General features: G+C 48.6%; 1 protein-coding gene across 2 annotated transcripts; it reads left to right on the forward strand.

Moving 5' to 3' along the window:
• On the forward strand, nucleotides 1-10516 carry Ssrp1 (structure specific recognition protein 1). Of its 2 annotated transcripts, none has more exons than XM_052724793.1 (17): nucleotides 1-110; nucleotides 593-767; nucleotides 1182-1367; nucleotides 3058-3163; nucleotides 3404-3594; nucleotides 3698-3928; nucleotides 4054-4157; nucleotides 4283-4411; nucleotides 4684-4905; nucleotides 5584-5656; nucleotides 6046-6184; nucleotides 6311-6356; nucleotides 7693-7822; nucleotides 8749-8919; nucleotides 9039-9127; nucleotides 9637-9823; nucleotides 10022-10516. In XM_052724793.1, exons 2-17 carry the CDS (start codon nucleotides 714-716, stop codon nucleotides 10091-10093), a joined length of 2130 nt encoding a protein of 709 aa, XP_052580753.1. In that variant the 5' UTR covers nucleotides 1-110; nucleotides 593-713; the 3' UTR covers nucleotides 10094-10516. The 2 variants fall into 2 exon arrangements, with proteins under 2 accessions (XP_052580753.1, XP_052580754.1); XM_052724794.1 differs by lacking the exon at nucleotides 1-110 and adding an exon at nucleotides 202-311.
• The last annotated feature ends 447 nt before the right edge of the window (nucleotides 10517-10963 follow it).

Below are 10963 nucleotides of genomic sequence, written 5' to 3' on the forward strand. Positions count from 1 at the left end.
CGCGGGAAAACCTTCCCCAGCGTCCCCTCCCCCGCACCCCTACCTCCTCCCCCGCGTCCCCCTGCGCCCACCGCCCGCCCTGTGCCGTCGCGAGGCTGCAGCTCGAAGAGGTGGGTGGTCGCGATCCCCGGGTCCCGGGTGTGCATGGGCCCCGCTCCCCCCGCGGGTCGCTCGAGATGGATCGTTCCGCGTTCAAATTCGCGGGAAGTGGGCGAATCCATATTAAAAGGAGGGGGAGAAACGTGGGTCCAGGGGGCCTCGGGGTGGTGGGTTCGCTGGGATCCGGACACTACTCTCTGAGCGGAGTTGAGGTGCGCTCTCTCAGCAGGTCCTGGGGTTCCGCCGATAGTTGCCTTGCTTGTCGGTGGAACGTCCCGAGAGGGTGTCGGGTTGGGGTGTAAACGCCACTATAGGCCTCGTTCTGCACCTAGGGTCCTGGGCCTTGTAATTGGCCTCAGGAACGCTTCAGAGCCCGTCTGTAAGTTCCCAGGCGTGGAGAACTTGAGACAATCCAATCCAGGCACAACTACCCATGGGTGAGCCAAGTAAGGTGGCGTCTTTACTTGCTTATCAATCTCCTTCCCGAATTCAGATTCCCACCCCGCTGAACATCTGCACACCTAACCAGGAATTGGGGCACAGCTCCCAGAAAAGGGCTCGTTTCTCTGGTGCAGCCTAGGGCTCTGTGCTCAGGCCACCACGGGCAAGTGAATATGGCAGAGACACTGGAGTTCAACGACATCTTCCAGGAGGTGAAAGGGTCCATGGTGAGAATGGCTTGGGCTTTTAACAAAGGCAGAGATTGGGAAGAGTTCGTGTCCATTAACAAAGCTCAGCTGACTGCTACTTTGGAAATAGTGTATCTGGTGTTTCCCCAAGCAAAAGTAGCAGCAGAGTCTCGAGTTGTGATCTTGAGTTTGAAGAGATTGCATGTGCAGTTCTGTCCTAAACTCCTGGGTTAAAAACCAGGAAACTGGGGCCCTTACAGGGCTCTGGGTGCCAGAGTCAAGCTTGCAGTCTAGAGTTGGTGCCTCTTGTGTCTTTTGCCTTGATCTTACCGCTTGACCTGTTGCTTTTCCGTTGATAATCTGGCCAGCATGCAGCACCACACGGGTGAGGGGTAAAGTGAACCTGTTAACACACTGTATCCTGCTCTGAATCTGGGTCTGTATTTTGGGCAGAATGATGGGAGGCTACGATTGAGCCGCCAGGGAATCATCTTTAAGAACAGCAAGACCGGCAAAGTGGACAATATCCAGGCCGGGGAGTTGACAGAAGGCATCTGGCGCCGGGTAGCATTGGGCCACGGACTTAAACTGCTCACAAAGAATGGCCATGTCTACAAGTATGATGGCTTCCGAGAATCGGTGAGAGATCCTGCTGCTGTGACCCTCTCCTTTTGTAACTGCCCTGTCTTGGTTATTTGTAATCTTCTAGAGACAGTTGGTGTTCTGATAATCATGTCGTTGCTCATTTGGGCTGCTCAGAGCAGAGCTGCTGGAGACGATTGAACGAGAAACTAGTGTTCCGTTTTTCAGTGCCCATGTCTTGTGAATTTCTTTGTACCTGGACTCCAGGTTTTCTAACATCTTAATTTAGGTAATGGTTTCCACTTGCTCCTTCTCTCGTGCTTCAGAATCTTAGCTTGGTGCTCTAGGATTTTTTTTTTTTCCTTCCATTTTTGAACTGCTTGAGTTATTTGGTTTTAATATCCACTTTCATCAAAAGAATATCTACACAAAGCTTAAAAACTCAGTAAGGTGTGATACATACATCTGGGAATGGAAGCTCCTTTATTCCTCTCCTAGCCTGGGTTTTTATTTTTTCATTTTTATTTTTTTTATTTTTCAAGACAGGGTTTCTCTGTGTTGTTTTGGTACCTGTCCTGGATCTTGCTCTGTAGACCAGACTGGCCTTGAACTCACAGAGATCCGCCTGGCTCTGCCTCCCGAGTGCTGGGATTAAAGGTGTGCGCCACTGCCACCCGGCTAGCCTGGGTTTTTTTTAGGGGGGAGGGCTATGTGTATATATAATTATTTATTTTGCTGGGTGGTGTTGGTACATGCCTTTAACCCCAGCACTCTGGAGGCAAAGGCAGGGGGATTGAGGCCAGCCTAGTCTAAGAGCGAATTCCAGGACAGCCAGGGCTAAACAGATAAACCCTGTCTTGAAAAAAACCAAAAAACAAATAACAAAACAAAAAAACCCCACAAAAACTAATTTTATGTATATGAGGCTTTGCTAAGCATGTACGCCTATGCACCATGTGTATGCCTGGTGCCCTCAAAGCTCAGAGAAGAAGGCATTGGATCACCTGGAATTGGAGTTACAGACAGTTGTGAGCCACCACCATATGGGTGCTGGGAATCGAACCCAAGTCCTTTGCAAGGACAGGTACTCTTCACCACTGAGCCATCATGTCTCCAGCACTGTTTTAAGCAGCCTGGGTGGTGGTGGCTCACACTTTTAATCCCAGCACTTGGGAGGCAGAGGCAGGCAGATCTCTGTGAGTTCTAGGCCAGCCTGGTCTACAGAGTGAGTTCTAGGACAGCCAGATCTGTTACACAGAGAAACCCTGTCTGGAAAAACCAAATAAATCAAAAAGGTTTTAAGCATAAACGTTAAGAGAAGGAAGCTGGGCGATGGCGGCACACGCCTTTAATTCCAGCACTCCAGGAGGATCTCTGAGTTCGAGGCCAGCCTGGTCTACAGAGTGAGTTCCAGGACAGTCAGGGCTGTTGCACAGAGATACCCTGTCTCGGAAAAACAAAAACAAACAAAAATGGTTAAGAGAAGGAAAGAGGCTTGGAAGAAGGACATCTGTGAGAGCGTGACTGAGGGCATCTGGGTCCCAGAAACAGCTTCTAGTAACAGTAAAATTGTTTTTAAAAATTGTTTTTAAACAGTTTCCCAGTTGATGTCCTAAGTTAGCTGTGGCGTCTGATAAAGGATGTATTGCTGAACTTTTTCTGAGCTAGAGAGTCTCGGGACTTTGAAATTGTGTTCAGATCCAGAGAGTTTACTAGGATTGCACTTTCTTCTCCTTACAACTTACAGGAGTTTGAGAAACTCTCGGATTTCTTCAAAACTCACTATCGTCTTGAGCTAATGGAGAAGGATCTGTGTGTGAAGGGCTGGAACTGGGGAACAGTGAAGTTCGGTGGTGAGTGAGGAAGACTGAGGTTTGGGGAGAAGGTGGGCTGAAGGGCTTCAGATGTTACCTTGCTTAACTCTGATCTAATTTCTAATTCCCAGTGTTTAGCATGTATTTGTCGAGCATGTATAGTGTTTTAGGCACCGTGCGTGCTCGTGGTGCGGTGTGAACAAAGTTCCCCTGGTCCTCTATCCTCACGGAACTCAGAGCTGGTGGGAATGCGTGGCTTGAATAGTTCTTTCCTCACAGGACAGCTGCTTTCTTTTGACATTGGTGATCAGCCAGTCTTTGAAATACCCCTAAGCAATGTGTCCCAGTGTACAACAGGCAAGAATGAGGTGACCCTGGAATTCCACCAGAATGATGATGCCGAAGTGTCTCTCATGGAGGTGCGCTTTTATGTCCCTCCCACCCAGGAAGATGGTGTGGACCCTGTAGAGGTGAGGTTTCTGCTTGTTGGGCTGCTGGATATGGCTGAGTAGACTTTGGCTGGCTGGCCTGGGAGCAAAGGCTGGCTATTTGATTACCCATGTGTGTTTGCAGGCCTTTGCCCAGAACGTTCTTTCAAAGGCAGATGTGATCCAGGCCACTGGAGATGCCATCTGCATCTTCCGGGAGCTGCAGTGTTTGACTCCTCGTGGTCGCTATGATATCCGGATCTACCCTACCTTTCTACACCTACATGGCAAGACCTTTGACTACAAGATCCCCTATACTACAGTTCTCCGTCTCTTCCTGCTGCCCCACAAAGATCAAAGACAGATGTTCTTTGTGGTGAGCAAAATCCTGGGGTGCCTGGTTTTTGCCTAAGTCTTTAGGAGATAGAGGTTACTGATGCCTAGAGTTCTGTATTGTTTAGTTATCTGGGTCTCAACAGTCTTGTCCACTGTCCTTACCAGATCAGCCTGGATCCCCCCATCAAGCAGGGCCAAACCCGTTACCACTTCCTGATCCTCCTCTTCTCCAAGGATGAGGACATCTCCTTGACTCTCAACATGAATGAGTAAGTATCTCAGTGAACTTGTTTCTTGCCACTGTCCAGGAAGAGAGCAGGCCTGCCATTGGACCTTTCCACTGTCCAGGAAGAGAGCAGGCCTGCCATTGGACCTTGTCTTGCTTTGTTTATAGGGAAGAAGTGGAGAAGCGCTTTGAGGGGCGGCTTACCAAGAACATGTCAGGATCTCTCTATGAGATGGTCAGCCGGGTCATGAAAGCTCTTGTAAACCGTAAAATCACAGTCCCGGGCAATTTCCAAGGGTAAGAGTATGGGTTGAAGTCCTGACCTGCTGAGGATGGAGGTGGGCTGGGATGGGAAATGTTCTGTCGCCTTAGTAATGAAACCTTTCCTGTGATGGGTCCCCTCGAGTTGAAGCCTGGGTGTACTTCTTGTTGTAATTGTCAGCACCCCTGTCAAAGCAGCTTAGTGGGAGTGACTTCTGAGGGCCCGGGCATTCGTGTTGCTACTGCCACATGTGCCCTTTGGCTCGGCTGTGGTCGGTGCCGAGCAGGCTCCCTGCATCCTCCATCAGGCACTCAGGGGCCCAGTGTATCAGCTGCTCCTACAAGGCCAGCTCAGGACTCCTGTACCCGCTGGAGCGGGGCTTCATCTATGTGCACAAGCCTCCTGTGCACATCCGCTTTGATGAGATCTCTTTCGTCAACTTTGCCCGCGGTACCACAACCACTCGTTCCTTCGACTTTGAGATCGAGACCAAGCAGGGCACTCAGTATACCTTCAGCAGCATTGAGAGGTAAGAGCCGCCCCTTCCTGGTGCCTCCTGGTTGTCCTGATCCCGATCCCACCTCTGCAGGGAAGCTCAGCCTGGCCTCGGGTCCTTTCTGGGCCCATGATTGGACTTTTCTAGCTGAGTTGAATTTTCTTTGAGTTTCTCTGAGATCTGGTCTTTCAAGTACTCAGACTCTGGAAATGTATGGATCATTTTTTTTTTTTTTCTGTCCTTAGAAAAGTTATTTTTTATATTATGAAAGCTGTGTGTGTTGGTTCTAGCTCATTCTCCTCTACTCCCCCAGTGGTGGAAATATTATCTCTTTCTTTCCTGGAATGAGCTTTGTGCCCAGGAACACAGTAGCTAATGTTATTGAGTACACTCAGCTGTGAGCTAAACATTTTACAAACATCTTTGTGTTTAATCCTCATAACAGCCTTGCAAAGGGTGAAATGCAGACCAGTAAAAAGATAAAAACCTCCCTTCCCACAATGCCCTGCTCTGGGCCTGCTTGGTGAGTGGCTATACTGCTGCCTGCCTTTTCTGTTCCATAACTCTCCAGGGCTGTGTCCACCCTAACTGAAGTCCTAGGTGGTGTAGTCATGAGTTCGAGCCCCATCTAGCCTGTTGGTATCAGTTCATGGTTTAGTCTACCTGAGTTGGTTCTAACCAGCTGGTGACGGTGTTTATCTCCCCTCACAGGGAGGAGTATGGAAAACTGTTCGATTTTGTCAATGCAAAAAAGCTCAACATCAAAAACAGAGGACTGAAAGAGGTATTTGTGGGAAGGATGTGCCCCTCTCCTGTTCTTTCTGTAGAGGAGAAAGGAGCAGAGACTTGGTGGCTTCTTTCTCACTCTTTCTTCTCTTCTTACCCTTATAGAAAAAAGAGGTGCGTGTGGCTCCTTCCCCTTCCTGAGCAGGTTCTCTCTGCATGGCCTTAGATCAGTCTGTGCAGCCTCTTAGGAGCCTTTGTGGGGCCAGGAAGGGGAGGGGCTTGGGTTAACTCACTTTAGTAGGCCCTGCATGTTGGCTGTGTGGACATTCCTGCTCAGGGGCTCCTGGGAGCTGCTGCTCTGATTTCACAGGTGTGGGGAAATGCCTTTGAGTGCTCAGGAGTTCTGGCTTGAACATGATGGCTGACACTCATCTCTTCCTTGGCTAGGGCATGAACCCAAGCTATGATGATTATGCTGATTCTGATGAAGACCAGCATGATGCCTATTTGGAGAGGATGAAGGAGGAGGGCAAGATCCGGGAGGAGAATGCCAATGACAGCAGTGATGACTCAGGAGAAGAAACTGGTGGGCTAGCCTCTGTGCTGGGGCCTGGGGCAGTCAGGCTCTACCCTGTGGCCTAGTCTGGGTGTCTGGGGAAGGGATGGGCCTCCGTCTGGAGTGGAAGTTGATGCCGTCTGTGTTCTTTCTTAGATGAGTCCTTCAACCCTGGTGAAGAGGAAGACGATGTGGCAGAGGAGTGAGTTTTGATTGGACCTCACAGGAATAAGATTGTGGCCTATACATTTAAGGGTTTCTGAGTATTTATCATGCCCCAGTCTTAGCCAGTGGTCCAAGATGGAAAAGTGACCGCCAGTGAAGTGAGACATGAAAGTATTTGTCAAGGTGTCAAGGAATTTCTTAGTGCATAGCATGCTTTAAAACCAGAGAAATGGAAAGAGAATGGAAAGGAGAGCTAGTGCTTATGCATGCTGGGAGTCCTCCCTTGCAAGTGACAGTGTAACAGTATCATTTGTATCAGTCAAGACTTCTGACTGTCTTCAGAAAGTGACTCAAACTGCCTCCACAGGGTTGTGCTGTTTTGTTTTGTTTTTTAGTTCATGTAACTGGAGCTTAGAAGTTGTGAGGAATCTATTTCTTGCTTCTGATTTTATTATTAGAAAGTTTGCTCCATGTCCCTCAGAAGTCTAGGCAGTCTTAATATGCATAGCTTAACACCCAGATGCACATCTTGGTGAACAGCAAAGAGGACAGTTTTGTCTCTGGTCAACTGTCTTCCTGAGCTTGAGATAATATATATGTTGAGGGCTCTAATGGACCAGAACCACCCTCAGACTCTGCAGTTGGAATGATCCCTGCAGAAAACTGAGACTGTTGATCCAGAAAGGTTGGGCAGCAAACCCAAAACCAAATTGTGAACGTCCTTTAGAAGCCCACTAGTTTTGCTCACAAAGGAGAGTCGGGCACAGTCAGGCACAGGGACTGACTTCACTTAAAGCGTGGTTTGCTCCATTTCTGTCTCTATCAGAACAGACTGTAGTGTCAACTACGGTGATTTAACCAAAGCGGGTGATGAGGCAGACTTGGTGTGCTGCAGGCCAGCAGGAAACAGTTGTGTACTGAAGGGCGGAGGTGGAGTGGAACCTACCTGACTTAGAGCAGAGGAGCCCACGGAAACATTCGTTTTTTTTCACTGTTTGAATCAACAGATAACCCTTTGTGGTAGCTGGGTCTGGAGAAGGGATGTGAAGTTATCTTAGGAAAAGGCAGGAAGCTGGGTGGCAGTTAGTGGTGGAGGCTGTCCTTGGGACTTACTCCCTTGGCTTTTCTGGGCAGATGTCTAGATTCCTTTTACTTCTTTCTCAAGACTTCTGGCTGGGTGGTGGTGGTTCACGCCTTTAATCCCAGCACTTGGAGGCAGAGGCAGGCAGATCTCTGCGTTCAAGGCCAGCCTGGGCTACAGAGCGAGTTCCAGGACAGCCAAGGCTACACAGAGAAACCCTGTCTGGAAACAAAACAGAAGAAAAGGTCTGTACCCTGCCTTCCTTTCCTGAGGCTAAGCCTTACTCTGGCAGGTTTGACAGCAATGCCTCTGCCAGCTCCTCCAGTAATGAGGGTGACAGTGACCGGGAAGAGAAGAAGCGCAAACAGCTCAAAAGGGCCAAGATGGCCAAGGATCGCAAGAGCCGCAGGAAGTCCTCAGAGGTACAGGCTCGCCTCTAGATTGGGAGAGTGTCAGTGTGTGTCTCATTTCCTGTTTCCTCTCTCCTGTTCACTGCCAGCCCTGTTGGCTGTGCTGCCTCTGTAGGCGAGTGTGGCTTTGGTAGATATCTTCTAGGTTTGCTTTTTGGTCCTGAGATACTCTGTTTCTAGAAGATCTGGATTTTTTGTTCGTTTGTCTAATTTTAATATTTTTTGACAATTTTATAATACATTCAGTGTGCTGTGATTTTATTCATACCCCTTTCCCCTCTGTTGCCTCCTTCAACTCCTTAACTAGTCCGTCTTTTACGTTCACATCTCATCTCTTTGCTTTGTATCTGGTGAGTTTAGCTAGGATTGCTTGTATAGCATGAGTAAGATCTTACCAGTGGCTGCCCCGCTAAAGAAAATGATTCATCTTCTCCTAGCAACTGCACACTAACTGCATATAGCTCCTTAGGAAGGGTGAGCCCTCGTGGGTGCCTCTCTCATCTAAGAGAATATCAGGGCCCACTCTTGTATTGGGCTATTGACAGTCACAACAGCCATGTTGTATCTGGGTGGCAGTGTTTCATAGCACTCCGCCCTTTTCTCTGGCTCTTGTATTCTTCCTGCTCACCTCTTTAGCTATATCCTTAGGGCCTTGGTGATAGAGATGTTCTGTTCAGGACTGAGCACTCAGTTGTCACTTACTCTCAGCACCATGACAGATGTGAGTCTCTGCATCTGAATTAGGAGACATCCTGCCTCTGCTGAGGAGATCTCTTGGAGAAGGAAGAAGTTGCCATTCCTGCCCTTAAAGCTGTTCCTGTGTACCCAGTACTATTGAGTTCTTTGTGCATCTCCTCCCCCCATTGGTTTCCTTGGGAAAACTTGGGATAGTTGTGAGATGTGGATGGCTCATGGCATTTGGGTTCTTTCTCATATAGGTGAAGAAGGGCAAAGATCCAAATGCCCCTAAGAGGCCTATGTCTGCATACATGTTGTGGCTTAATGCCAGCCGAGAGAAGATCAAGTCAGACCACCCTGGCATCAGCATCACAGATCTTTCTAAGAAGGCAGGCGAGATCTGGAAGGGGATGTCCAAAGAGAAGAAGGAGGCGAGTAGCAGTGGAATGGAGGGGTGGAGAGAAGGGCTTTGTGTGGGGTACAGGGTGTGCACTTAGAACAGCTGTAGATACGGTTTGCTTTCGTTGGTCTAAGCGACTGTCTGTGACAGGAATGGGACCGCAAGGCTGAGGACGCCAGGAGGGACTATGAAAAGGCCATGAAAGAATATGAAGGAGGAAGAGGGGAGTCTTCTAAGAGGTGAGTGTCCGAACAAAATGGCCTCAGTGACTGCTTTTGTAGCAGATTTTTTTTTCCGGGTCAGAATTGAGAGTTGTGGTATATGTATTTGACAGCAGTGAAGGAGTGAGTGCTGCTTATGCCATTGCTAGTGGTGTGGGCGAGGTACAGGGTTAGCAGATAAGTACGTCCCATTTTCCTAGCTCAGTTTTGTTTGAAGTAATTCGAAAGTTTAGAAAAAAGTATCTTTGTGAAGCTTAATTCAAAATCTATATGAGCTTTGAAATAAAAGTGTCAGGTAAGTTTTGCATGAGTTGCTTCAGGCTGTGACCCTGGTTCTTCTGGGGTACTTGTGTATGATCCTCTCCTTTGGTGCACTTTGGGATGACAGAGCTGACATTACATTTCCCATGGCGAGAATAGTGTGGCCAGTACTTGGAAAAGTCCTCATTAAAGCCAGGAGAAGTGTGGCTTATCTGATACTGTGGGGAGTCTAATGGCCTGGCATCTTTTGCATTTTCCTAATCTAGGGACAAGTCTAAGAAGAAAAAGAAAGTAAAAGCAAAGATGGAAAAAAAATCCACCCCCTCCAGGGGCTCATCATCCAAGTCTTCATCAAGGCAGCTAAGTGAGAGCTTCAAGAGCAAAGAATTTGTGTCCAGTGATGAGAGCTCTTCAGGAGAGAACAAGAGCAAAAAGAAAAGGAGGCGGAGCGAGGTGCGGCGGGAATGTGGGGTTGAGGGGCATGGGAGTCTGGGGGTGGGTAAGATGGGGTTGTGGTTGGTCTATAAGAGTAATGAGTTAGAGTGGACAGGTGGGTTTCTGAGGTTTTGAGGAATGCAGGAGTCAGGAGGAGGAACCAGGCATTAGGTACTTCTCACCACAAAGTGGCCTAAGAGACCTTTGGTTTTTCAGGACTCTGAAGAAGAGGAACTAGCCAGTACTCCTCCAAGCTCAGAGGACTCTGCCTCGGGATCTGACGAGTAGAGGAAGGCAATTCTTGTCCTTGCCCTGTCCCATCTCCAGGCTTCCTACTCAGTTTGGTACCAGTTTCTCACATAGTCCTTGGATTCTGTGCCATCTGAGTAACTGCTCCTGGTGGCTTCCACTTCTCTGAGGCACCGAGGGAAACATCTAACCTCTACTGCTTTGCAAGGATGACTCCTTATAATCTGGGGGAAGACTGGGTAGGAGTGTGTTCTGTCTGCTCACAGTGCATTGAAGGACCCAAATCCTCGTCTCAGTTTCCCGACTGTAGGGATAAAGCCGCCTCCTATCTTGTTCCAGTGGCTGCCGAAGGGGCCGTGTGAAGTCAGGCTGATAGCTCCTGATAGGGGCCTATTTCTACTTTTATTTTGTATTTCTGGTCTGTGAAGTCAATTTAATAAATGGAACTGACTTTGGAAACGATGTCCTTATGTCTCCTTTCCCACTTTACAAGTGTTTACCCTCCTGTCCTTACTGGGCAGGTCCCTCCTGCCCAGCTGGGAAGCAAGTCTCTAGGTACATCCTGTTCTTCCCGGCTGTACAAGCATTGGTTTTCACCCTCGTCTGTGGAACTGTGCCACCTGAGAGTCAAGAAATGAGTGCTGATGTGATTAGAAAGCCTCTCATCGTTCCACTCCATTAGCCAGCACGGGGGTGGGAGTGGGGGTTAGTTCTGAGCTCCATCCTTAATCACCTTAGGAGTCAAGGGTCTTACAAGGCTTGAGACAATAGAATGAGGATCGGCTTTCCTTCCTAGTGTAGGGAGTGCAAACCTGAGTCAGAAGGACGAGGTGTGTGTATCTGAAGAACGGGAGGGCTACAAAATTTTGTGTTTGGGAAGTGTATCTAAGAGATCTTAAACAGATAACA

This window comes from Peromyscus californicus, unplaced genomic scaffold (assembly GCF_007827085.1).
Source record: "Peromyscus californicus insignis strain IS unplaced genomic scaffold, ASM782708v3 Scaffold_7__1_contigs__length_154581171, whole genome shotgun sequence".
In the NCBI taxonomy this organism is placed as follows: Eukaryota; Metazoa; Chordata; class Mammalia; order Rodentia; family Cricetidae; genus Peromyscus; species Peromyscus californicus.

What these genes read in the sequence shown, in the direction of transcription:
- Ssrp1 (XM_052724793.1), top strand. Translation starts at nt 714, where the DNA reads ATGGCAGAGACACTGGAGTTCAACGACATCTTCCAGGAGGTGAAAGGG. An exon ending in TGACTCAGGAGAAGAAACTG is followed by an intron (nt 6,185 to 6,310) that starts GTGGGCTAGCCT and finishes GTTCTTTCTTAG; the next exon opens with ATGAGTCCTTCAACCCTGGT. An exon ending in GAAGACGATGTGGCAGAGGA is followed by an intron (nt 6,357 to 7,692) that starts GTGAGTTTTGAT and finishes TTACTCTGGCAG; the next exon opens with GTTTGACAGCAATGCCTCTG.